Source organism: Peromyscus maniculatus, chromosome 18 (genome assembly GCF_049852395.1).
Source record: "Peromyscus maniculatus bairdii isolate BWxNUB_F1_BW_parent chromosome 18, HU_Pman_BW_mat_3.1, whole genome shotgun sequence".
In the NCBI taxonomy this organism is placed as follows: Eukaryota; Metazoa; Chordata; class Mammalia; order Rodentia; family Cricetidae; genus Peromyscus; species Peromyscus maniculatus.
This window is the reverse complement of record NC_134869.1, coordinates 5,030,756-5,057,940: the sequence shown is the minus strand read 5'-3', so window position 1 is coordinate 5,057,940 and position 27,185 is coordinate 5,030,756. Positions and strand designations below refer to the sequence as shown.

General features: G+C 44.2%; 3 protein-coding genes and 2 pseudogenes across 7 annotated transcripts in view; 3 read left to right on the top strand and 2 right to left on the bottom strand.

The window, feature by feature from the left end:
• The window catches only part of LOC143269227 (disks large homolog 5-like), a 181,257-nt gene that overhangs the window by 77,892 nt on the left and 76,180 nt on the right, over positions 1-27,185 (bottom strand). The window lies entirely within an intron of this gene.
• On the bottom strand, positions 1,075-14,374 carry LOC143269368 (uncharacterized). Of its 3 annotated transcripts, none has more exons than XM_076554470.1 (4): positions 14,091-14,374; positions 13,712-13,853; positions 13,476-13,627; positions 1,075-9,141 (listed from the first exon to the last, which is right to left on the bottom strand). In XM_076554470.1, exons 1-4 carry the CDS (start codon positions 14,165-14,167, stop codon positions 9,114-9,116), a joined length of 399 nt encoding a protein of 132 aa, XP_076410585.1. In that variant the 5' UTR covers positions 14,168-14,374; the 3' UTR covers positions 1,075-9,113. The 3 variants fall into 3 exon arrangements, 2 of the variants coding, with proteins under 2 accessions (XP_076410585.1, XP_076410583.1); XM_076554468.1 differs by lacking the exon at positions 1,075-9,141 and adding an exon at positions 11,150-11,561; XR_013045780.1 differs by lacking the exons at positions 1,075-9,141; positions 13,712-13,853 and adding an exon at positions 11,150-11,561 and having other exon boundaries at positions 14,091-14,373.
• LOC143269369 (serine/threonine-protein kinase PLK1-like) lies at positions 10,034-10,923 on the top strand. Its single transcript, XM_076554471.1, has 3 exons — positions 10,034-10,279; positions 10,377-10,577; positions 10,716-10,923. The coding sequence occupies exons 1-3, from the start codon at positions 10,229-10,231 to the stop codon at positions 10,920-10,922; spliced, it is 459 nt and encodes a 152-aa protein (XP_076410586.1). The 5' UTR covers positions 10,034-10,228; the 3' UTR covers position 10,923.
• On the top strand, positions 19,396-20,826 carry LOC143269318 (nitric oxide synthase-interacting protein pseudogene; annotated as a pseudogene).
• LOC143269228 (SIN3-HDAC complex-associated factor pseudogene) lies at positions 24,595-25,335 on the top strand (annotated as a pseudogene).

The following is a 27,185-nucleotide window of genomic DNA, read 5'->3' as shown; positions in this document are numbered from 1 at the left end:
TTCCTGGAGTTTCCAGGGACTAGTTCGAGGGCTGCAAATGATCAGGGCAGGTGACACTCCATGAACACCCCACTCAGCTTCACAGATATTTGAGATAGGCAAGGCAAGAACTGGGTTGGTGCACAGGGCCTGTGAGCTTGTGCATCCCTGCCTCCCTGCCTCCCTGCCTCCCTGCCTCCCTGCCTCCCTGCCTCCCTGCCTCCCTGCCTCCCTGCCTCCCTGCCTCCCTGCCTCCCTGGGCCAAGCCTGCCAATCACTTGGGAAAAACATCTTCTCCCTGAGGCAAACCCAACAGCAATCATCAAATGCACCTCCAGGCAAGTCCTTCACAGACACACCCATAAAACATGCTCACAAATATTCACTATCTCTGGAAATGCCCTTCCAGACATCATTTTTAGCCTGACTTGGAGAACCTGGGAATCCTGTGGTGACCTCAGATTTGAGGAAAGAGGTCCAGTGTGGAGTGATTGGAAGCTAAACTGGAGAGCTCCTTTAAGATCAAGGCCTGAGGAGACAGCATGGCAGCCCATCCACTACAACCACAGAGCTCTGGAAGAGGAGACCTGGACCTCCAGAGCTACATTCATACAGGAGCTGGGAAGCCAAAGACACTGCTAACAAAATAGACAGGCCCTGAACCATGCAAGAAGATATCATGTGGAAGAGAAAACATGGCCAGTACACATACTAACACAGAAGGTGTGAGGGGATCTAATGAGACCCTCTCCCTAGATCAAATACTACAGGAAACTACAGACTATTGAGGGGGATGAGTCCCCTAGTTGGTTATTCAAAACAAAGTTGTCTGCCCTATAATCATATAAATAGAAGAAACAGCAAATGGCCAGTAGCTCATATTTATTTATGTGTACAGACATATAAAGATATATGCCATAGTAATAGCAAAAGATAACAACCAGTTTCAGATGTAGTAAGTGTGGACATGTAGCAAGCTTTCTTTTGAGCCACTTTTCAGAATTCTCTTCTCTGCTTATCCTTCCTATACTTCCTGCCTGGCTACTGGACAATCAGCATTTTATTTGTACAGAGTGATATTCACAGCACTTCCCATTTTCTTTTTTTTTTAAAAGGAAGGTTTCAACTTTCACATAGTAAAATTACAGATAACAAAACAATTATCAAGCAAGAATTACAGTTCTAATATCTAGTCTGTTTATAATAACTAGTCTATTTGTGTTTGGCAAAATTTAGAAGATATCCTATCTATCTTATATTTGTGAGTTCAAGGTTTTATATCTAACTTATCTCTTATCATAACTAAATAAAATTATAACTATCTAGTTTTCAACTCCATCAAAGACCTCAGAAGGATATAAAATTACCTGAGAAACGGGAGAAGGATCCAAGCAACTTTCAAGAGTCTTGCAGTGTAGACAGAGATAGCGGGCAGCCTGGACAGTCACCCAAAGTTCCCCTTTAAAGTCGGTGCATCTGTCTTCAGCCCACAGGCCTTGAGTCTCTCAGCCACTTCTCTCTGTGTCCTGTAAAATGTCTGGCAGTTTCCTCTGTGAAGCAGGAACCTGAAGGACCATTTTGCCAAGCAAAGTTCAGTGGTCACCTTGCTACGGGAACTGCATATCCAGTCAATCAAGCAGTCCAGGTACAACAGTTTCTTTCCCAAATGGCTATTTTTGCCAAGGTGAAGATAAACTCCATATAGAGTGTCTTTGATGACCATCTTCGTCTCTGAAGTAAATCGGTGCTACCAAGAGCTGACATGTCTCATTGTCCAGAAAGTCTACATTTTTAAAAACATTTTAAATGCCATATTCTGCAGGTCTTTGAAGTATTTGAAAATTATCTATCTATTTGAATCATATCTATGTATACCTAGAAAACTTAAAATGACTATAAGTTTGACTATCATGGAAGATTAATTATTAATCTATTTCTTAATTATCCATTACAATTTTAAATGAGCTGTACAAACATACCTTAAACAAGAGTAAAAATATACACACAGTATAACAAAATTAACTTTAAATTTGTATCAATAAACTAAAATCCATAGCAATGTAAAACATTTTTAAACAAGTTGTTGCTCTTTAAAAGGAGGGTCAACAATATAACCTTTTATCCTATCGTGTATATATATCATATATATCTGTATCAGCTGGTTAATCCTGGGAACAAACATTTATATCTTATCATACTAATTTCTAACTGACATGGTTAGCATATTACTTATCTTTCAGGTATTTGTGATGCAGTCCTCTCTTACCTAAATTTTACTTTGTGAATTAATGTCTCCTAAGGACTGTAAAGACCTTGTACCATCAATTCTGTTACCATTGATTCTACTCTTCTCCATCACAGTTTAACATGGGAGTGCAAATCTACAAAGAAAATACTGTATACAAGGTGCTAGAAGTAATTCCAGTTGGATCCTAAACCTTAATGTTAAATGTTCAAAGTGTAGAACTTCTGGAAGAAAAGGGAGGGACCAGGCCTCTTTGAATTTGGCAAATATGTGTTCCATAGAAACAACACAAGCATGGTGGTGCCAGTACTTCACAGTGATGTCACCGAGGACATTTCAAAGCACAGTCCCACTCCCAATGCTCTGCAGCAGCAGACTGAAGTTATTCAGAAGCTGCCAGCCAGCCCCAAGAATTGCAAAGACTATGCAGGACCATGCAGGACCACAAAGATCCACACTGTCGCATGCAGGATGAGCGGGATCATGCTGGACAATGCAGAATCATGCAGGAACATGCAGAACTCTGCATCTGACCACTTCCTTCCACCCAGCAAGTGGAGGACCCACCACACTGTCTCCCATGACTCAACAGCATGTCCCTCACTCACCATATCTTGCTTTTCAGCTCAGCCTTGCCCTCTGCTCAGCTCCCTGCAGCAATACTACCAGCACAGCAAACAAAACTACTGGTGACAGAGTCTCTCAAAGACAATTCTGAAGCTGGCAGATGGAAGGACCCTGCACACCTTCTGACTAGCAGGGCACCTGGAGGCCTGATTGGCTAGTGAGACCTGAGTGACAAGAGCACCCCCATATGGTTAAACTGTGCTTAAAGACATAGCACAATGATTCCTGATCCTACTTTCCATTGCAGACCCAGAACTTTTGTGAACCAGCAGAGATTTGCATTTCAATAGCATGTGCCCCTGGCTCTAATAACAGACCATGTGATCTTCCTGATCTCCACAGGCACTTCCCCTTCATCCTCCTGGAAACAATGTGGCTAACATGTGTACTAGTCCCACATAGTATAGTATTATTCCTAAAATTCAGAGCAAACTGTTGGCAAAAGAATAATAATAAAGAGTAGTCTTCATGGATAGGTGAATATTTAGAGAATAATGGAGCTAGGGAGAATGTGTTTATGAACACTATTGTTAGTCAGCACATATCCCTCAGTGGGCAGGTGAAAAAAACTGCATTATTCAAGGTTCTTTACATTATCAGAACTGGTAGAATGAATCTCTCCCTGTAGGAAGAAAGTGGAACTATTAGAATGTTGTACAAGCTGTGTCCATCTTTAATCTGAAGTGCTCTTAACTAGTAAGGTGTTTTTCTACCCTAAGTTTTCTATTCTTGATCATGTTTCCTATCCAAGGCAGCCTAGTCAGGGGCACAAACCTGGTGCTGACAAAAAAGTAGAATTTTCTTCCATTTGAGAGAATAAGGCAGAGATGAGCTCCCTAATTATTTGTCCAATACAACATGATCAGCCAACTATCCATATAGGTACAACCAAAAAACCTGGATGCAACAAGTTGTGTTCATGTATTTCAGCATACTTATTCACCCATAATTAAAAAGGAAGAATTTAGAAGGGGTTTGGGAAGGGATGGAATGAAGAGATAAAAGGGAAAAGGAATGTAATATCTTTTAATTAACAATTTAGGAAAATAAACTTTAAATAAAAAGAGGGGCTGGAGAGATGGCTCAGCAATTAAGAGCACTGGGTGTTGTTACAGAGGACCTGTGTTCCATTTCTAGAACCCATGTGGTAGCTAACCCTTTTCTGTAACTCCAGTTCCAGACATCTCCTGCCTTCTTCTGACCCCTGTAAGCACTGTGCAATGATGCATGCATGCAAAATACTCACATAATTTAATTTTTTTTAATGTGAGAAAGAGGGAAGAATGAAATTTTCTACAGTGATATCACAGCCCAGAGACAGACAGCAGCCAGGATATCCCTATGTTCTTGCATGGAAGGAGCTTTTCACTTCCACCGAGTCAGCCTGTTAAGAGGCAAAAGCTGCTTCATTCTGAGGTTAATATAGTTCATGGTAACCACTCATCTAAGAGCAGAGTGTACAGTGATGTAAAATGTCTTTTCCTTGAAGTCCTCTGTATTTTTGTTCTCTCTTTTTTCCATCTGTGGCAATGGCATTGGTACAGTTATCCTTTAGACTGAACAACAAGATTGACAGGTTGCATAGTTTCCAAAGCAATATTTTTTCCACTGTGTCATTTATCAATTTTCAGCTAAGACCTTGTGGTACAAAATGAACCTGCCAAGGGATTTCTTTCCATCATTTTTATAATTTACATAAGTTTCTGCATGACATTGCACTAAGAATATCCCTAAATATCTCTGCTTTTACATTCTGATTATGATCAGAAGTGGTTTTCTTTACCTGCCTGTTTAGGAATAGGGAGAATTCTACATGAACATGTTCAGACTTCCTAAGTAAAATCCACATACTTCCTTTGTTTAGGAAAAGCATGCTTTCCCTGCCTCCTGCAGGTAAGAAATTTTTCTCATTTCTTCTTTGTTGGCTATTGTGATGGCTATTGTTGGTAGTCAAACTGACTACTTCTGAAATTAACTAAAACCCAAAGAGTTGATATACCTGTGAGAGATTATTTTTCTGTTTTGAAATTAAAGACCCATCTTTAATTTGGGTCATTTGAGGGGAAATCCAAAATTAGCTGCTTGCTGGTTGTGTACACCTTTAACTCAAGCACTCAGGAGGCAGAAACAGTTGGACTTTCCTGAGTTTGAGGCTCTCCTGGTCTACAGAATGAATTCCAGGGTCACACAGATAAACCCTGTCTTGAAAACACACACACACACAAAAAAAAAAAAATCAAAGGTTAAGATCCACCTTTAATCTGGATTGTACCTCTGGAAGCTGCCTACATATATAAAGTATACTGAAGGAGGAAGCTCTGTCTCTCTCTTTGGCTCCTTGCCCTAGCACCAAGTTCATTCCTTTACTAGCATTAGAGCCTACTTCCTTGGTATTTTGGTGTATAGTTAAGACCAGCTAAAATATTTAGCCTCATGAACTGAACAAGTACTGTACTCTTCAAATTTTCATTGGTAGGCAGCCATTGTTAGACTTCCTGGAACACAGCTTGTAAGACATTCTATGAAATCAACTTTCTACATACATGGAGAGATTCATTTTCCCAGTCCTGATCATGTAAAGAACCTTGAATAATACAGTTGATTTTTTTTTCATCTGCCCACTGAGTAAGATGTTCTGGTTAACAATGGTGCTCATAACCACATTCTTCCTAGCTCCATTAGTCTCTAAGTATTCAACTTTCCATGAAGACTACTCTTTATTAGTATTTAATTTGCCTACAGTTTGCTCTGAATTTCAGAAATTAAACTCCTGAAGCAATAGAGCCCTCATTCAGTTTTCTGATGGGAGAAAGAGCTATTATCAAGTTTGTGGTCTAGCCATTTTATACTTAAACAAAAGTACATCTGTGAGTTCGAGGCCCGCATGGTCTATAAAGCGAGTACCAGGACAGCCAGAGCTGTTAGAGAAACTGTCTGAAAAAGAAAACAAAGGATTAAATAGATAGAAGAATGAACAAGAAGCATCTGACCCTCTTTTCCCAGTCTGTTTACATTTCTTTTGATGTTTTCATCATCAATCCTCTATGCGTTTCTCTTAACTGATTGAGAGCAAACTTTTTTTTTTTTTTTTAAAGATTTATTTATTTATTATGAGGACACCAGATCTCATTACAGGTGGCTATGAGCCACCATGTGGTTGTTGGGAATTGAACTCAGACCCTCTGGAAGAGCAGTCAGTGTTCTTAATCACTGAGTCATCTCTCCTGCCCTAAGAGCAAACTTTTTTCTGTTAATGCTTCTGTGTATACTTCTTGAAAACAGACATGACAGACACCAGCACAACCTTCAGGACTGTGAGCATTAATCTAATCCCATTTTGTCTTCACAGTTTCTTTTTCTTGTTTGTTTGTTTGTTTGTTTGTTTCTCTTTCTTTCTTTCTTTCTTTCTTTCTTTCTTTCTTTCTTTCTTTCTTTCTTTCTTTCTTTCTTTCTTTCTTTCTTTCTTCTTTTCTTTCTTTCTCTCTTTCTCTCACTCCCTTTCTCTCTCTCTTTCCTTCCTTCCCTTCCTTCCTTCCTTCCTTCCTTCCTTCCTTCCTTCCTTCCTTCCTTCCTTCCTTCCTTCTTTTTTGAGACAAGATCTCACTATGTAGCTCAAGCTGGCCTCCAACTCACAGACATCCACCTGTTTCTGCCTTCCAAGTGCTAGGATCAAAGGCATGAGACACCTCACCTGGTAGCATTCCTTTTTTTTTTTTTTTGACTCCCTCCCTTCCTCTTTCCTTCAATTTATTTATTTGTTTGTTTATTTATTTATTTATTTATTGAAACAGACTATGAAGCCAAGACTGGCCTCAGGTTTGAAATCTCTGGCCTCACTACCCCCTCTCCTCCCAGATGCTGGGCTTATAGGAATGTGCCACTGTATTTAGAATTACTAATTTTTTCTTGCAGCTTTGTTTGACCTTAATATATTTCATTAAGGGTTGTAGTCTTTGAGAAGTAGCTTGAAGGACTTTGTTTCTCTGTGTGGATATACCTCCAATTTAATACAGAGTTCTCAGTTAGTTCAATTAGATTTACATTTTTAGGCAAATGACTTGCGATGATTTAGTTTTGGTTTTGGTGCTTTGAGACAGAGTCTCATGTTGTTCAGGCTAGCTTTGAACTGCCAAAATGCTGGCATTACCAATGTGTGCCTCACCCCTGACTCAATGACTTTGGTTTTTTGGAATAATTTTAGGGCTATACAAAGTGTTATAAACAAAACAGAGCTGACTTCCTATGTGCCCTTCCCCCAGCGTCCTCCATTATCAGCATCTCTCTACTATAGAATAATTACCAAAACTAAAAAGTTAACCACAAGATAATCCTGTCAACAAACTCCAGTCCTCATGTCAATCAAACAGATCCCCCATTAACATCACCTTGTTCTGTACCAGGGTGCAAGTCAGTACTGCACATGGCATTTAGAGACCTCAGCTTCTTAGTTCCTCCAGCCTGTGACAGTCTCTGGGTTTTTCCTTGTGTCTTGTGACCTTGACACTTTCAGAGGGTGCTGATGAGTGTCTTTCCTGTTGGGTTTGTTGCTTCCTCGTGATTTAGGGAAGATTCTACATTCTGAGCAGGAATGCTGCAGAGGGAATGTGCTCTTTTCAATGTGTCGGGGAGACAAGGCTGTCTCTGCTACAGATACTGTTTTTTTCGGTCATTGGTAAGTATCTTGCAGGAAGTTGTTTGAAAAACTGCTGCCCATCAAATTTGGCACCCACATGTGGGTCTTGGTGCAGTAATTATTGCTGTAATTTTTATTTTCCCTTTTAAATTTTTGAGAGAGTGTCTCATGTGGCCCAGTCTGCTTAGAATTCCCAGTAGCCAAGGATGACCTTGAGCTTCTGTTCCTTCTGCCTCTGTCTCCCAAGTGCTAGGATTACAGGCGTGGACCACCACGGCCAGTTTATAAGGAGCTGAGAATGTTAATTCAGGGCTTCACACTAGACAAGCACTCTGTTAATTGAGCTATTGCTGAGCTCCCTTTTCTGTTTCCCTTTCCTGTAGTGCTGGACTTGTGGATCCTATCTTATGGGGAGGTATTAAAATACTGCTCCTTTAGGAGTCTTTTTTTCTTAGTAAAGTAGCAATAAATGAAAATGTTTTATAGACATTTTCCAGATTATCCAAAGGTAGAGGATTGTATCATGTGTTATGTGATCCTGGAGTAGTCGTCCTCCATTTTCAATAGTTTTATTTGGACAAGTTTGATTTTACATATTCTGCAAACCGTCTCATTTTGTTTTTCCTGTGAATGGGTGTTTTACATGCATATACGAATGTGTAGCACATGAATGCCTGGTGACCACAAAGGCCAGAAGACGGTCTTGGATCCCCTGGAACTGGAGTTACAGGTAGTTGTGAGCCTCCATAAGAATGCTGGGAACCAAAGCCAGGTTCTTGACAAGAATAGCCAGTGCTCTTAGTGGCTGAGCCATCTCTCCACCCCTTTTTGTCTAGTTTTAAAATCAGAGCTTAGATATTTTATTTTACACTTAAGTTCTTAATACAGCATGGTGGGATTGTTGTTGCTGTTTTTAATTGAAAATTTAGGGAATGTCCTGTTTCACGGGAGAACTGACACGTGCTGGTTTGGGGAAGTGAATTTGTTCAAGCATAAAGACAGCAACAGTGACCAATGCAGCCCCATCAACATAGGCCAACTAATGTTTCAGTGTGGATTTCATTAGACTCAGTTATGTTTAGGCAAACAATGCATAAGGATTACACTGAGCTTCATCCATCCTTCCGCCTTCCTGGATGCACAAGGTGCCCTTCGTTCTTTGCTTCACTCAGTCCCTTCAGGCTCCCTCCCTGAGGGACAGCAACAGCAAGGTGTCCTGGAAGGGCAGCCTGGAGCAGAGGCCTGAGCTCTTAAAGCTTTGTGGCCTCTCAGTAAGCACCATATACCTGACACACCAACCGAGTCCTGACTCAGTTCCCAACAGCAGTGAGAGCCAATGGTACTGTGGGAAGAGTGCTAGCTGTGGCAGGCCGGCCTGTGCTCCCTCCAGTGGTTTTGTGCCTGGCTAATGACCATGTCACCTTCTTAGGTGTAGAGAGACCCTTACCTGACCATCCCTGGGAAAAGGAGGAACCAGTGGTTTGGGGGACAAGTGAGGCCATCAAGTGCCACCTCAGTGACATGCTGTAGCAGCTGACCAGGGTCAATGCCTCCAAGCCCTCAGAGCGAAGGCTGGTGCGGCAAGGTGAGTCCTGTAGGGAGCTTCCCATCTGGAGAAGGCAGGGTATCTCAGTCAGCAAGCAGAGCCCCCCATTTCCTGGAGATCAAAATCCAGATGAGTTAGCCTGACACCCAAGGCCCTCCTGGTGTGCCTTCTGCCTGCTTCTGCCCCATCTCACTCTGTAGGTGACTGATAGGTCACCTCTGCACAGCTGCATCTTCTGTCTCCTTTCTGCCAGGGAATTAATCCCTTGGTTCTCAAGAGACTCAGGTCAGCTCCAGCCTCAGGGTTTTGTGCCCACTGTCACCACCCTGACTCCCACTGCCAGCACTTCCTAACCTGACTTAATTCTCCATAACATTTCTTCCCGACACGTTCATGTATCTGCAGTTGGGACTCGTGTGCACTGAGGTGGTTCCAGCATTGCAGGAATGGTTGGGTCTGCTCAGTTTCTTCAGCACTTTAATCTGAGGCACTAGGCTTTCCACCAGCCCTGATGTTAATGACTTTGATTACTCTTCATCCCTCTGGTCAGTATGTGGGTCCTTCTAGAAGCCTAGGGTTTTCTTTTCCTATCCACACCTACCACAGTTCCTGAGACACAGTAAAGGGGCCCACTTAACGAATTGGGACTTAACGTCCTGGGCTGCAATTTGGGTGTCTGGGTTTGTGCTGTCACAGCCCTCCACAGGCTTCGTGGGGTGCCCCCCCCCAGCTCTGGGCAGGATTATCTGAGAAGACAGAAGAAGGGACTGGCCTAACAAGTCCTCTGTTTCTATCCCAGAGGAGGCTGAGGATCCTGCATGTATCCCCATCTTCTGGGTCAGCCAGTGGGTAGATCAATCAATGAAGTATGGACTTGGTAGGTGTCTCCAGAATGTGCGATGGGCAGGGGATGGTGCTGCCATAGTAGCCTTTGAGTGAACAAGTGAGTGATGTCCGTAATTGTGTGGCTGTGTTACCAAGAATTGTTAAGGCCTAATACATTCAAGCACTCTACTACTGAGCTATTTCCAGCCTTTGTCCACCTCCTCCTGCCTTTCTAAGACAGCCCTCCCCCCCCCCCCCCCCGCCATTAGGGTATCAGCTCTGTGACAACAGCACAGGGGCACTCTTTAATGACTCAACATGCCTTGTCCTCTACAATGATGGTGACAGCCTCCAGTACATAGACCATGATGGAATGGAGTCTTACCCCACCATGAGCTCCCACCCTGACTCCTTGATGAAGAAGGTGGGAACTGGCTGCTGTAAGAGGGTGTGGCAGGGTATGAGGTCTGCCTCAGGGTCAGGCTCTCATTCTGCAATCCCTGCCTCAACTTTCCAACCAGATCACTCTCCTCCAGCATTTCCGAAGTTACGTGAATGAACACCTGCAGAAGGCAGGGGCCACCATGACGGCAGGGGCCAACACCACAGCCCGGGAAGGTGATGAGCTGGCCTGGCTGCCCTACCTGAAAAAATGGCTCCACACAAGCTGCGCCATCGTCCTGCACCTCAGCAATGGCACTATACAGATTAATTTCTTCCAGGTGTGCAGGGGCCTGTACTTGAGGTGGCTGGGTGGGGTGGAAGTGCTGTCCCTTTCACCAGGTGGGGGGCCTTCCTCCCCTTTGCCTCAAACTCAGGCCCCAGCTGAGCTTTTCACTCACTCCCTTCTTCCCTCCAAGGACCACACCAAATTTATCCTGTGCCCCATGATGGCAGCTGGGACCTCCATCAACAAGAACCGGGACTTCCACACATACAGCCTGAGCCTTCTGGAGGAATATGGCTGCTGCGAGGAACTGGGCAGACAGCTATGCTATGCCCACACCATGGTAGACAGGATGCTGAGCTCAAAGTCTCCCAGCAGCAGACTGGAGGACAACACCTAGGCCTCTGTCCTTTGGGCTGGTGTCCTTTCACTCTGCAAGCTCTGCCTGGGACTGCGTTGCTCGGGTTCCGGGACTGCTGTTCAGTGCCCGTGGCCTTGGGGCTGGGTGGGGAAGGGGTTGCTGTGTGAGTTATTTCTGTATATGTTTGGATCTGAGTTTATAACCTCTTCCCCTGCCTTCAGTCTAATGTGTAACTTGTATAGATATATTTCTATTGGATTTGACTGTTCTTTCCTTGGCTTTATATTTATTCAATATATGTGCATATCTTTTCTTATCCTGTGTTTTTGTGAGTACCCAGAACCCAGAGTATTCCTCTGTTCCAACAGCCTCAGGCTGCTAAACTGCTGTTCAATATTTTGATGCTCCCTAGACAAGGTTGAGCCATAGCCTTAACTCCTTGGTCCACCTTTGGGGCACCTGGTTGTCTCAGATCTTTGACATCTGGCAGGACCTCCCAGCATCCAAAGTTGGTGACTAGTAGGGCAGGAAGAAGCTCTCAGAAGCACAGGTTCTCAGGGCATGGTGAGTGTGTAGCAGCAGCCTTGGGAAGCGGTGTGTGAAGTAAGGGATGTAGCCAGCAGGGACTTGGCCCAGAGCCTGGTGTACTTCAGTTGGGAGCTTCCTGTAGTGGTGCTTCTGGCGATGGACAGGACAAGAACACTGACTCAGTTATGGCAGGCCATCCCTGATCTATGTCCCACCCAGGCTCTAGAACACAATTTATTCTTCATGACATGGAGCAGGTCTTACACTGATAATCCTTTTAGGACTGGAACATCTTCAGAGATGTGAATGGAGAAATGGGCTGTAGGGATAACCCTCTGTGTCCCTTCTCTCAGGAAGAGGCCCCTCCAAGCCTGCTCATCTATTCCCAGGGGATAAACCACTCCCTCTTCCCCAAGGCAGTCTCCATCAGGGCTGATCTGCAGCTGAGAGGACATTAGACAATGTCTGGAGGCATTTTGGCTGGCTTGCCTTGGGAAGAAAGTACCTCTATCAACCTGTGAGGCCAGGGATGCTGCTAAGCATGCCACAGTATAACATGGCATAGGATACAGGGCACCACCCACCCTTTCCCTGACAGTTTTCTCTTCTGAATCAGTACTGCCAAGGTTGAGAAACCATGACTTAGAAAAGGATTTTGTTGACATGGGGTCTTACTCCCTAGTTTAGGCCGGCCTTGAATTCTCTCCTTCCCACTTCCTGAGGGCCAGGGTTACAAGCATCATGCCGGGTTTAGAAAAGGACTCATTAACCTTCACTATGCTTCACATGATTGTAACTGAATAGGTAGCCTGTAATTGTGGCACTCAAGAAGGTGAGGCAGGAGGATCCTGTGTTCAAGCTACACAGAAAAAAAAGGTGCTGGTTCTCATCTGTTCTGACCTAATGAGCTAGGTAGGATACAGTGTCAGTGTTTACCTAAAGTTAAGAATGTGGGGAAGTGAACTAACATCACAGCAGTACAAAGGACAAAGCAGCACCTTCTGATCCTCCTGCCTCTGCTTCTCATGTTCTGAAGTACAGACATGCACCACCATGTGAGGTTCTGTGCAGTGCTGGGAATAAACCCAGGGCATCATTTACACTAGGCAAGAACACTACCAAGAGGATTACTTTCCCAGTCGGGCTGTGGCACACCCATTTAATACCAGTGCTTAGGAAGCAGAGGCAGGGGTATCTCTGGATTTGAGGCCAGCCTGGTCTATAGAGTGAATTCCATGGCAACCAAGACTAGAGAGAAGCCCTTTTTCAAAAAACCAAATGTCTCAGAAAATGATTACGAAATACAAAGAAAACTTCAGAACTAAGCTTCTACACTGAAGTCACTCAATTCCAACAAGTTTATGTATAATTTCACTAGATTTTTATAAAACTTGAGAGAAAATTGTCAGATATTCATGCATACAAGCACTTGCAGATTGGAAATACTCAGTTTGCGACCCATAGGCTTCACATCCCTGAAAGACACCCAGTCATCAAACACTCTAAAATTGCTCTGTAGGCTGGGCTAACAATCTGAATACAGGTTCTCACATGTTTTGGAGGGAGGCTATTGCCAAGTGGTAGTGACACATGCCTTTAATCCGACATTCAGAAAATGGAGATGGTTACACTGGCATTTGTGTTAAGGGTACAGTCATGGAAGCTATGTGCTTAGCTTTAGAAAATTGCCCCAGGATTCCCTAGCAGATTGAGAATGCAGCCAACAGGGTGTTGGCAGCCTCCAGCCTCAGGTTTCCTGGCTATAGGAAAGTCACAAGGTTGGAGGCTGACTTAGCCATCTCATCCAGGAAACAGGAACCCCTCTTATCTGCCCTTGATAGGATACTGTTGCTGTGCTAGACACCAGGGTGGGATGGCAGCTGACATTGCTGCCATCAGCTGGCAGGTGCCAAGGATTCTGCATGTCTTGTGGCAGACACAGGTGTCCATACCCAGTCTATGCTAACATCAGGAGCCTAAGCAGAGTGGGCAGAATGCAAGAGGTGACACCCTGACCCTTGTTCCCTCATGCATCCCTGTCCTCAGGAGCATTCTCAGACCCACCTGGGCATCCAGGATGGCATTCTGCTCCTGGTCTTTCTGCTGGAGCAGCAGCTGGTGCTGCATCTCTGGCACCCGTCCTGTAGCCTCTCCTCACAGCACATGACTGCCAATTCCTTCTCATCCTTCTCCAGCAGAATCATGTTCTCTTCCACCTGTGGGTGCAAGACCAACTCAGGTCGGGTGGGGAGATGACAGAAGACACACTGGTGCTCATGAGGTCCAGCTAAGCTACCCACACAGACAGCAGGGTCAGCAGCATCTGCTACTCCATCATGTCCATGGTCTGCTGCAGATCTTGCAGTGTCCAGCGGTTCAGTTCTCAGTAAACCACGTTCACCTGGTTCTTCTGGGTATGGCAGAACCCCCAACCTCTGTGTACTTCATAGGTTCAAATGGAAATAGTGTCAGAGGGGCTGGGGGTGGAGCCAGGACTATACTTGCCTGGAAATTGTATGGGTGTCCCCTACCCCACTCAGTATATGAACACTCACCTGAGCAGCTCTCATGGGCAGCACAGTCCTGGCCTCTGTCCTAGAGGAGGACTGAATGCCTCTGACCTGAAGCCTTAGGTGCTGGGAGTCAGAACTACCCACCACCCAATACCTCTGTACTTACCTGTCTCTTCTTGTGAAGGACTTGGAGTTGGCTTTCTTTGACATTGTCCTGTCTAGCTGGGGAGCCTCCCTGAACATGCTTTTGTCTAAAATAGACCATTTTATTTATTTAAAAAAGAGTCTTTCACTTGGTTTTTGGAGATGTAGTCCAGGTTGGCCTAAGACTTAATAATCCTCCTCCTGCCCCAGCTTGGGGGTTCAGGCTTGTGCCACCATAAGTGACCAAGAACATAACAGGTGCCTCTTGACTCATGACTCAGACTGTCACAAGAGGAAGACGTCACCCTCAACCGCAGCACCCAGGCCCTCATGCCCTTTATGACAGAGGCACTGTCTAGGACCTGTACCTGCTGCTGTCACTCTGCCTGGGACCTGTGCTTGCTACCTCCATCCTGCCTGGGACCTGCACCTGCTGATGCCACCTCATCTGAGACTCACACCTGCTGCTTTCATCCCACCTGGGACCCACACCTGTTACCACCACCCAGTCTGTGACTGCACAGTGAGATCTTGTCTCAAAAACAAACAACAACAAACCCTGTCAACTCCCCAAGCACAGGCATTCTAGACAGACTAAAGTGACCATGGGTGCCATTAGGCTAAGTGTTTCTTCTTTGTGGTGCTGAAGATGGAGCCCTGCTGAGCAAGTCTTGGGATGATCATAACCCACAAACCACAATAAGTAATTCTTTTTTTTTTTTTTTTTTGGTTTTTCGAGACAGGGTTTCTCTGTGTAGCTTTGCGCCTTTCCTGGGACTCACTTGGTAGTCCAGGCTGGCCTCGAACTCACAGAGATCCACCTGGCTCTGCCTCCCGAGTGCTGGGATTAAAGGCGTGAGCCACCACCGCCCGGCTACAATAAGTAATTCTTAGAGATAAACATAAATCTGTTCAAAGTGGTGACCTATAAGAGAGGTAGGGAGGGGCTCTATTTTCCTGCTTTAACAACCGTGCTATGCAGGGAAACAGTTAAGAAACTTCACAGCACCACAGGAGCTACTGACTTCTGGAGCTATGGAGTTAGTAGGTCCTGTGCTCAAGACCCAACCCAGCCCTCAGGAATTCAGAGCTGTCCCTCAGATGCAAGGCAACTTCTGGGCCAGTCTGGGCTACATGAGACCCTGTATCAAACAACAACAACAAACCCAAAAACAAACAAAAAACCCCAAACAACAAAGACAAAACAAATAAACAAACAACCCCCCCCCCAAAAAAAAAGAAAAAAGAAAAAACACTGGAATGGGTTGGCTGGCTCAGCCCATAAAGGCTCTTCCTTGCATAGTAAGCCTGATGATGGACTCAATCTGGGGAATGCACAGGAAGCTAGAAGGAGAGAAGAACTCCACAGAGCTGTCCTCTGATGCCACATGTGCCAAGGTGCCAGGCACAACTACCTATGATGACAAAATGAAATAAAATAAAAGTAGTTCCTCAGCTTTGATACTGCTGACCTCTGGGCTAGTCAGGGCCTATCTAGGGTTACTGTGTGCATCAAGGGCTCAACCAGCAGCTGTAGTTCCATCCACCAATGACAAAAATCCAAATAAAATGTCTGCATACATCCCTAACCAGTCATCATCACTGTTAGATGAGCACTCTGTTTAATCCAGGCAGGTCCTGGACCCTGACTGGCCCAGCTTTAATCACAGCCTTCACTCAGTCACATGAGAAAACCCTAGCCAGACTCGTGAGCTGCTCTCATCCCCACCTGGAGAATGTTTTGTTGCTTTTTTTTTTTTTTTCTGAAGTAGGGTCTCATGTAGCCCAGACTGGCTTCAATCTCCCCAGTGTGGCCAAGGTGACTTTGAACTCCTGATCTTCCTATCTCCAGCTCCTAAGTGCCCAGATGTCAGGCACCCAGTGGGGTCTAATTCTGCAGAGCCCCTAAACCAACAGCAAACAGTAGCTCCTGGCGAATCCCCACATGGTCCCTGGATCTGCAAGCAGTTCCTTGGACATATGGCTGTGCCCTCAGACACACTGCCCCATGCTCCCATCACAAACTCTTGAATCATATCCTTTCTGACAGAGACCCCTTGGTGGTCAGTTTTCATTGCCAACCTGACACAATCTAGGATCACCTGGGAAGTGAGGGGTTGTCTGGATCAGGCTGGACTGCGGGCATGTCTGTGAGAGGTTGTCTTGATTGCTCTGGGGGAGGCCTGGCAGCTCCTTCCCTGATGCCAGAATGCCAACCCCCAAGCCCCAGCCAGGCCCTGCTTTTGGTCCTTGGCAATGCATTGGTCCTTCCTTCAGGTGGCTTCCCAGCAGCCGGTACAGAACCCTGTTATGGAACAGTCAGAGGTCAGGCCACTTGACCTTTGATGTACTTGCTTAGAGGTCAGAGAGAGATGCAGGAGTCTTGAAACTGTGTATACAGGACAAGCAGGATTTGTTTAACAGGGACATTCATCAGACATGGGAAATTAATGGCACATCTTCTGGACTGCCTTCAACACCCAGCCATCTCGATGGGCCTGTGCTCCTGCGTGCTGTGGAGGTGCTGGCAACTGACTTCCTATGGCATTCTCAAGATGTGCTTGTTTTCTATACCTGTTGCTTTAGACTTAAGAAGACACCAAATTTCTACACTGGCGTAAGTCTTCAAAGCTTACAAACAGCAACAGTGGGTGCCAGGCTGCCAGTGACCCCAGGTAAAGCAAGAAGGAGCACGGTGGGGCAATGTGTGGTCCATGCCCTTCTCATTCACCACTGGAGCCAGGGACCCTCCCTAGGAAATAAAGGGACAGCAGGGTGTATCGATGTAACGGTCTTATTAAATAAGAATCACAGAGCCAAATGCAGAGTTAAAAGCCCAAGAGGTCAGAGCAGTAGCTAAGAGCTGAGACTAAAACAGTCTTCTTACCCCTTGCTGCCACTGCATCCTTCTCCTGAGAAAGAGACCTACTTCCTGTCTGTCTGTCTACTTCTGTTCTGCCTTCTCATTGGTTGTAAACCCAACCACATGACCTTCTCGTCACTACCTGTCTGTACAGACCTCCAGGTCTTCTATGGTTGGTATTGAAATTAAAGGTGTGTGTCTCCATGCTGGTAGTGTCCTTGAACACTCAGAGATCTGCCTGTCATGTGATCGGGGATTAAGGGCGTGTGCTACCACTGCCAGACTTCTGCCATGGCTTGCTATTTGCTCTGACCCCCAGGCAACTTTATTTATTAACATACAAATAAAATCACATTTCAGCACAAATAAAATATCACCATAAGGATGGAAGAGGAAAATGTAAACCTATTCCTTGCAGAAGCTACCCAAGCAACCATAGAACTCCCTGAGGTCTGGGAAAAGGTCTGTGCTAGGACTAAAGTCATGTCACCATGTTGGATCGTGTTTTTCTTTAAAAAAAAAAAAAAAAAAGAAGGAAAAAGATTTATGTGTACAAAGTGTTGCCTGCATGTGTATCTACACACCATCACACTAACATTAGTTAGATCAGGGTTACATCGAATGCAGAAGACAAAAATAATTAAATCTCAATTATAATAGAGTTAATGGGGGGACTGAAGAGATGGCTTAGTGGCTAAAAGCACTGGCTGCTCTTGCAGAAGACCCAGGTTCAGTTCCTGATGGCTCATAACTGCCTCTAACTCCAGTTCCGGGGGCATTGCTCTGGACTTCATAGGCACCAAGCATGCACATGGCGCACAGACACACATAAGGTAAAACACTAGTAAATAAATAAATAAAAGTAAATAAAAATATGGGGCTAACAGATCTATAATTTAGGGATTTCTGTCTCAGTGGCTTTGGTTATCACTTCTCTCTCCTGAAGACCTGCTTTCCTGACAATTCAGCCCTACTGGCTTCTACGATAACACCTACCTGCATAGGGCATGAACTAGTAAACAGTAGGCCAAGGTTTCCAAAGCAATCTGCACCTCACTATTACACCTTCAGTATGGTCGTCCCTAAGTGTACAGAGTTGGAAGGGTACAGGTCCAAAGCCATAGTCAAATCTATTACTGTCCTCAGTATACAACATGAGGGATTCTGTTTTGTTTTTCTGAGACAGTGTTTCTCTGTGTAACAGCCTGGTTGTCCTGGAACTCTATCTGTAATCCAGGCTGGCCTCAAACTCAGAGATCTGCCTGCCTCTGCCTCCTGAGTGCTTGGGGCTGTAACTCCGTGGTGTCTGCCCAGTGCTGAGGTCCTGGGTTCCATTCCCAGTGCTGAAAAGAAAACAAAAACAAATCCCCAAAACTCTAGTGCTGTGTACACAGGAGTATGCCACCATGCTAGTCTTGTATCTTCTAAGAGTGGCAGACATTGCATTTAGGGCTTGTTCTAATTTCCTACGATATGTGCTCTACTCTCAGTTTCTCTCAAAACCCTCATCCCAAGAAACCAAGGCTCTCAGTGGGTGCGGATGCCAGCAAGCAGCCCAGACAACTTCCTGCCTGGCTAATGGTGCCCTCTATGTGGGCTCACATTGAGAGTTCTGGCTAGAAGTTTCAGACTCCTGCTTTGCTCCTAGCCTTGTGGCACTTCAGCATTCTGGAATGTAGCCCTTCAGCAGTGTGTGGGCCTCTAGACACCCACAGTTCTCTTGGTTTTCCACGTTAGACTTTGGCTGGAGTCCAGTCAACCCATGATGCATTCCTGGGGCCACCTACACTGTTGTTGTTATTTTCTTTATTATTTTCAGTGCTGGGAATGGAAGCCAGGGCCTTCTGCAAGGTAGCCAAGTGCTATAGCACTAAGCCAGGCCTGCAGGCCCCTGCTGGGGGATTCTAGGCAAGGGCCCCACTAGTGAACCATACTGGCACCCAGCCACTCACTGTGAGGTTTTAGGCAGGGACTCCACCCATAAGCCACATTACTTCCACTTGGGAGAGGGAGTTCTGTGGTTGATATATTTGTACCTTAATAAACTTATCTGAGGGCCAGAGAATAGAACAGCCAATAGATTAGACATAGAGGCCAGAAAATGGAGATACACACACCTTTAATCCTATCACTTGGGAGGCAGAGATCCATCTGGATCTCTGTGAGTTCAAGGCCACACTGGAAACAGCCAGGCATGGTGACACACCCCTTTAATTCCAGCACTTGAGATCTCAAGTCTTGCTTGGGAAAGACACACGCCTTTAACCCAGGAAGTGATGGCAGGAAACAGAAAGGTATATAAGGTGTGAGGACCAGGAACTAGTGCCTTTTCAGCTTTAAGACCTTTAGCAGCAGTTTAGCTGAGATCCATTCCGGCGAGGACTCACTAGCTTCAGTATGAAGATTCGTGGAAACAGGATCTGATCAGGAGTTGTAGAGGAAACAATTACTCTTTAATACAGTAGAAGCAGCGACGGGTCGGATAACCGTTTGTGAGGATGACGCGGCACAGTAAGAACTGTACCACAGGGGCTGTCTACACCTACCATGAGAAGAAGAAGGATGCATCGGCCTCAGGCTATGGGACCCGGAACATCCGACTGAGCTGGGACGCTGTGAAGGACTTTGACTGCTGCTGTCTCTCACTGCAGCCCTGCCATGATCCTGTGGTCACCCCAGATGGCTACCTGTACGAACGGGAGGCGATCCTGGAGTACATCCTACACCAGAAGAAAGAGATTGCCCGGCAGATGAAGGCCTATGAGAAGCAGCGAGCAGCCCGGAGGGAAGAGCAGAAACAGCTTCAGGGAGCTGCAGCCCAGGACCAAGTTCGAGGCTTCCTGGAAAAGGAGGCAGCCATCGTAAGCCGGCCCCTCAACCCCTTCATGCCCAAAGCTGCCACCTCACCCAACACAGATGGTGAGCAGCCAGGGGCCAGTGCGGTTGCCCCAGGAAAGGACAAGAACAAAGCGCTGCCCAGCTTTTGGATTCCCTCACTGACGCCTGAGGCAAAGGCCACCAAGCTGGAAAAACCATCTCGCACTGTGACCTGCCCCATGTCTGGGAAGCCTCTACGCATATCGGACCTGACGCCAGTGCGCTTCATGCAGCTGGACGACTCTGGAGACCGCGTGGGACTCATCACATGCAGTGAGCGCTACGTGTGTGCTGTGACCCGAGACAGCCTGAGCAATGCCACACCATGTGCAGTGCTGCGGCCCTCTGGGGCTGTAGTCACTCTGGAGTGTGTAGAGAAACTGATCCGGAAGGACATGGTGGACCCGGTGAACGGGGATCCGCTGACAGAACGTGATATCATCATGCTGCAGCGCGGCGGTACAGGTTTCGCAGGCTCAGGAGTGAAGCTACAGGCAGAGCTGTCCCGGCCAGTGATGCAAGCTTGAGCTGAGACCTAATAAACCTGCCTGTGAATGGAAAAAAAAAAAGAAATACAATTTAATGCCAGGTGGTGGGAAAGCATGCCCCTAATCTCAGCACTTGTGCGGACAGGCAGATCTCTGTGAGTTCAAGGCCAGCCTGGGCTACAGAGCGAGTTCCAGGAAAACTAGAGCTGTTGTTACACATAAGTTAAAGTTCATCAACACAGTAATGTCATTAAGAACCAGGAATGGAAGTAGTCGTAAGAAGATCCTGGCTTCTTCTGGGCATTTGAGTTGTTCTTCTCCTCAGGAAGGGCATCCTTCAAAACCTAAGGATTTCATAAGAATCTATTGGATAGGTCTTAGGACTCTCCAAGATTTTCACTGCCAAAGGGCAAATACTGGAATTATCTGGAAATATAAGCTCCAGAGAACAGCAAGGACCCCATTGGTAAATAATTATCAGGAATAGAAGTGGCCAAGATGAGAAGATTTTAATCTTTCATTTTATCTATCATCTATCTATCTATCTATCATCTATCTATCATCTATCTATCTATCTATCTATCTATCTATCTATCTATCTATCTATCTATCTATCTATCTATATCTATCTATCTATGTGTCTATCTCGTCCTCTTTCTTTTTCTTTTAAGTCTAGCTACCCAGGCTGATCTCAAACTTGAGTATTTCTTTTTTTCATGTGTGCTACTGTGCTTGGCAAAGAAGATTCCATACCCTGAAGCATGTCTGAAACCTGTTAAATAAATCTCGTCAAAAATGAGTACTGACATAATTCAATACACTCTATATATATATAATTATATTTACCACCACCACAACCACTACCACCACCACCACCACCCCGTGTACCCCATGCTTACCTTGCACTGGTTGATTGGGCATTTCACATCTAAAAACATCTGAAATACAAAATGCTATGAAATCTGAAACTGTTGATCCCAAGCATTTCATATAAGGGACATTCAGCCTGCATTTAGCATGTAATTAAGAATTAACAATGGCGGTCATTTGCTGTTAGAACTCTTAATGCTCTTCACAATCACAAAGAAGGAAGGTGGCCAACTCCAGTAGTTCTCATCTCACCATCTGAAATGAAAGCTGGGAGGTTGAGTGAATGTCTGAGAACAAGGCTAGCAAAGCCCTGGCTCTGGAGACCCTGTCTTGCCTCCAGGCTCTGAGTTCTGTGCCATCAATCACGCTGTGCTGCCTTCATAAGACCCAGTGACCTTGACCTCACCTTGAGTTCAAAGCATTTTTGTATACTTGCTCTAGTTAGCTCCTGGGCCTTAATGGATTCTTTGGAAAGATGCTGGATTTTTGTTTGGCCTTAGTTTCTGACTGCACCCTGCAAGTCATCTGATAAAAACATGTTTGTTTTAGAGACAAGTGTTAGTACTGCATTATAATCTCTGTAAGTAAAGTCTGGTGCTCTTTTTCATGTTTAGACATAGGCAGCTAATAACAGAGCACAACTGAGTTAAATAAATTTAGAAACATATTTGTTATTTTTAATCTTAATACAAAGTTAACACAGATTTTGGGTTTATAAAATATAGAAATCAACATAATTTTTATTGACATACAGCTCCAGTAAAACTTAAAATTCTGTGAGATAGGCATAACAATATTCTCCATCAATTTTAAATTAGATTTATTATTGCTACTATTATTTCTGTGCACTTGTGTGACATGCATGCACAGTACATGTATTGAGGTCAGAAACTAATGTAAGGGATTGGTAATCTGCCCCCCAATATGTGGGTCCGAGATCATCAGTCTTGGTGGCAAGTGCCTAATTTACCAGCTGAACCATCTTGTCAGCTCCACTACCAAGTCTGAAATTTAACAGTAAGGCAGAAAAACTTTACTTGGAATTTAAATAAAATTGGGGGGGTTCTTCTTCAAGAAACTGAGGACTAGCAATGCTCATTGGGAAGAGGCATTTCCAATCAGACCAGAGAATTTATGTTCAACCCTAAAATCCCACAAGGTAGCAGGATGGAACATATTGTACCCGAGTCCCCCAAAGACCTCCAAGAGACCAAATTCTGCAAAGTCTATTTATTGCTGCCAGTTAACTTGGGCATCTCCATCCATCTGATGCAGCAGAGCAGGAGAGACCCTGAGTAGCACTCAAGCAGGGTTTTTCTAATGGTTTGGGTAGAAGATCTAGGGGAATTCCAACTCTATATTATTACAAGCTCAAGACTGGTGCTTACGTCAGGTTAGAGATGCTTGGTTTGAACTGATTAGAGAGTTGCAACTGAAAGGAAATCGCCCTATCCTCTAGCAATCTATGTTATTGTATCCATTTTACCAGCAGATCCATTTCCTCTGATAGCTAGGCATCCCATTTTTATCTGCAGGAAACTCATTCCCTATGACAGCTATGGTATACAATCTATAACAAAGAAAACATCTCAGAGGACATATCTGGTGCTTTATTATTCCAGTTATGTTATAGCATATCCTTTAGGTTATGGCAGGAAATGCCTGGTGTGCAGCTCCTAATTGTCTAGGGGTGATGGGGCAGCAGATCATCTGGTGGGCTTTTTAAGAACAATTTATCCAAGGGCCTGTTGTCCCCTGTCTGACCCTTCTCTAACCCTGGCATCCTCTCAAAAAGACTTCCAAAGAGTTGTCCTCTTAACTCCACATGCATACCTCTCCCTATCCCACACCCCAAAGCACATAAATTAAATTAAATTAAGTAATTGGTGAAATGATAAATAAAAAAGAAAGCGAGGTGATACTGAGTACCTTTCAGCAGGTCCTGCCAAGGTATGCCACTAAGCAACACACACCACCAGCAACAGTTAGTGCAAAGAGGTTCATTGGGGAAAGGTGAGTGGAAGTGTGAAGGGCTGTGTTGGAGTGGAGACTTAGAGAAACAGAATGACAAGAGGAAGAAGAGATGCAAGAGAGAAAAGAAGAGGCAAGAGAGAGGAGAAGCAAAGAGATGTGAAAAAGGCAGAGGGATGGAAAGGGAGTGAGCTGTGTCTGGCGGGCATTTTTAAGGCTGCACATGTGGCAGAGCTGAGGGTGGACAGAACCTGATGACAAGTGATGATGTAACTGCTGTGGTGGCAGCAGCAGATGCAGGCTGCTGCGGCATGGCAGAAACTAACAATTGGGGTGTGTGTCAAACACTGCATCCTGCCTCTACCTCCCTAGTGCTAGGATTAAAGACAGGCATCACCACACCTCATGATATGGATTATTTTTGATGTCTAAATAGGAGTTGATGAAAACATGTTCATATCTTTGTTCCTCAATCACCTTCATTTTATTTTCCACATGGTCCATATCATGGTAAAGTAACCATAGGTATATACCATAGGACCTTCTGACTACAAAACAGAGGGAGATAATAAAAGTTCTATAAACATGGGGGGTTGTTTTCGTTCTCTTAAAATAAATTGCATAATGAGGGGCAAACAATGAATGAGAACAATGAAGTATATCTAAGGTTGACAAATTTCCCATCAAACTCATTTTTTTTTTCATATGGTTCAATTCCATCTCTTTTGCTACAACCATTAAAATAGCTCCACACTACCACTTTAAGAACTTTTGACAAGTATATACACATTTACTTTTTTTTTTTTTGTTTTTTTTGAGACAGGGTTTCTCTGTGTAGCTTTGCACCTTTCCTGGGACTCACTTGGTAGCCCAGCTGGCCTCGAACTCACAGAGATCCGCCTGGCTCTGCCTCCCACATTTACATTTTTTTTAATCATTAATCTGCCTCAACATTTTGTTTCATTACCCCTCTAGCCTATACTATTTGGGTAGGTTTTAGAATTTTTTTTAACTTAGGTAGCATATAAAATCAGCAAACTTGCTGGATTCACTGTGGGCACCGTATAAATAAACACTGATTGGCTGGTAGCCAGACAGGAAGTATAGGCAGGACTTACAGAGTGAAGAATTGAGGGAACAGGAAGGCAGAGGGAGATACTGCCTGGAGCCACCACCAGGACAAGCAAGATGTAAGGTACAGTAAGCCACGAGCCACATGGCAAAGTATAGATTAATAGAAATGGGCTAAAGTAAGAGCTAGATAAATGATAGGCCTGAGCTAATGGCCAAGCAGTTTAAATAATGTAAGTGTCTGTGTGTTTATTTTATAAGTGGGCTCCGGGACTGGTGAGACTTGGTGGGACCCGGAGAGAAAAGCTCTCCAGCTACAGTTGGCTTGGTGCAGCCTGCCCTGTGTGGATGCTGATGCACACGGAAGCTATTGCCCAGAAGGAAATATGTCTGGTTTTCACAAGCCAAAGATATGCTGAAGAACAGAGGAATGCTGTATCTGCAGAGCCAAGTCCTCTAGCTCTTGGTTCATGGACAGGAAACATTACAAAAAGGATTTTTAGAGCTATTTTTGGTTGCACAAGACATCTGCAGTGTGTGTGTGCTTCTTGTGAAAAGATGGAAGAAGTTGCCAGCAGATCCAGAAAAACAAAGCAAAAACAACAACAACAAAACTGGAATCATGTTGTAGACACAAGGGCAGGACCCAGTCTAAAGACATTTAAATTAAAAAAGTGAGAACTCTATCTGGAAACAGGATGAAAAGCAATCACATCAGTAAACTGCAGAAGGAATTTAAACACCACAATCCTGATGCTCATAGCACCTCAAGTGCCTTTCCGGCCCAGTCTCTCTGCTTCAGTAACCATCAGATCAAGGCTCTAAGAGGACTCCAGTTTTTCCTTTTCATATATTACCTACTGGAAAAGGCAGAAAATACGTTGTGGGATCATCTCTAAGGGCAGTTTTGGCCAAGTCCTCACTGACACCCATCTCTTCCAGCCTTGCTGCAGCACAAAGCAAGCAGCTGCCGAGAAGCCTGAGGAGGAGGGACTGGCACCTCGCCCCATCTCCCCTCAGGAGTAGTGACTGAGGTTCATGTAGAAGGGAACAAAGATTGATTTAAACTTTGAAAAGAACATAAAGCAACAAACTGACCCTCCTATTTTTAACTTGGATACCTATTATTCTGCCAAAAGACATTTTATATAACAGTTTTAATGTGTTACCCATTCCCCATCCAACAAACTCAGAAGCCAGTGTCTAGCTTACTGCAAGAAAAAAAAGTGTACATAAAATTTAAGATGCTGAGTATTTCATAGGAAAGCTGGATGCTGTTGTAAAGTACTCTTCAAGTGTTTTTTTTTTTTTGCTTGTTTAATAACCCCAAATCAATGAAATAAGGGGATTTCAGGGGCTAGAGGTGCGATTGTTCTATGATAAACCATATGTAGTTTAGTCTTTCTGTGGAAAGATTGTGGTTGAGGCATTTTTAAATGTGTGGCTACACTTATTTTCCTCATTATAATTTGTCATAATTCAGTAGCATGATCTGCCTCTAGAGACAGTTAAAAATTTTGGAATGCTTCAGCATTACCAAACTTCTAATGATTCAGGCCTGTATCACTGACTATTAAGCAGAGGAGACTGAGATTTCTCCAAATAGCTTGGAAGAGGAAGCAATTTCTGAACATACAGGTAGCATTGTGTCACCTCCCTTCATCTTAATATTTGAGAAGAAGACTTTATGTGAATCTTCTAAAACAGAACCGGAGCTCCTTCTGGGCAAGGCAAGCCTGTAGGATGGGCAAGGTCCTATATGGATAGTATCAAAACATCACCATACAGTAGAGAACACATGGTTAGAAACATTTATTAATATGTGTAAGTCCTGGGGATGCACTGGGCATAGCTGATGCTGCTTGAGGCACATTTCTTAGAGAACTTGCAGTGTGTAAATAATTGACATTGCTGTTAAATGACTATCTGGGACTCACTGAAATCTATATGATTCAGTTCTAGCTCTGGATTTCCTCAGTTGACCTTTGTGGAGGTTTTATCTATAGAGTAGCCCTTTGCCTTGTCTTGACCTTATTACGATTTGGGCTTTTGTTGCTTTTCTCCCACTATTTAAAGTAGACTTAAGAGAAGAGTTGTATATTGAGATTAAGTTGGCTAGTTGAGTTGGTTTCTTGGTGTTGGGCTTCTGAACATCCAGGTAGCTGAATTGAATGCCTCACATTAAGATCTCAGAGAGGGTTTCTCCACAGAACGCTCCTGAAGCTGTTCAATGGCTTCTTCTCAAAATTCAGGAAAAAACAACACTGCCATGTCAGACATCTCTTAGAGGGAAGGGTACATGCTGCCTTAGTATTCTGTCACTCATGATTATTTTGAAAACTGGAATTTTAAAGTCTGTTAGTGTTTCACAACAAGGAGAGCCACGGTTTATGACAACCTGTAGTTTTATAGTTTTACCTTGTGTGCTTCTTCCTTTTGTGAAAAACCTACCTAGTACAAGCCACCATATGCAGACTGCCTAATGATTGATCATCTTTATTTCTGCATTTATATATTTATTATTAGACCTCAACTCCGTCTTCTCCCACTCAACTCTGCCTGTAAGCATACTTTATCTAGGCATGCACTTTGTATTAATACACTAGAAATCTACAAATATGTCATACTTTTTATACTCTTGGATAGTTATTATCAAAACCATTACTCTAGAGTATTGAATAAATTTAGTTTTATTAGAAAAAATAAAATAAACAACCTTGGTATTTGATGCCAAAGTAGGATAGTGAATTCTGATGTAGCCTGAGAAAAATCTGGAGATAATATTTAAAAGTAAAAGTAGATGAAGCTTTTCATCTGCTAAGTAGCATTAAGTTAGTTGGTAATACTCACCTATTTTACTTTTATGTATACTTGTGTGTGAATGTTTTGCTTGCATGTATATCTGAGTACCAGAGGCATGCTTGGTACGGAGGTCAGAAGAAGTCATTGGGTCCTCTGGAATTAGAATTTCAGATGG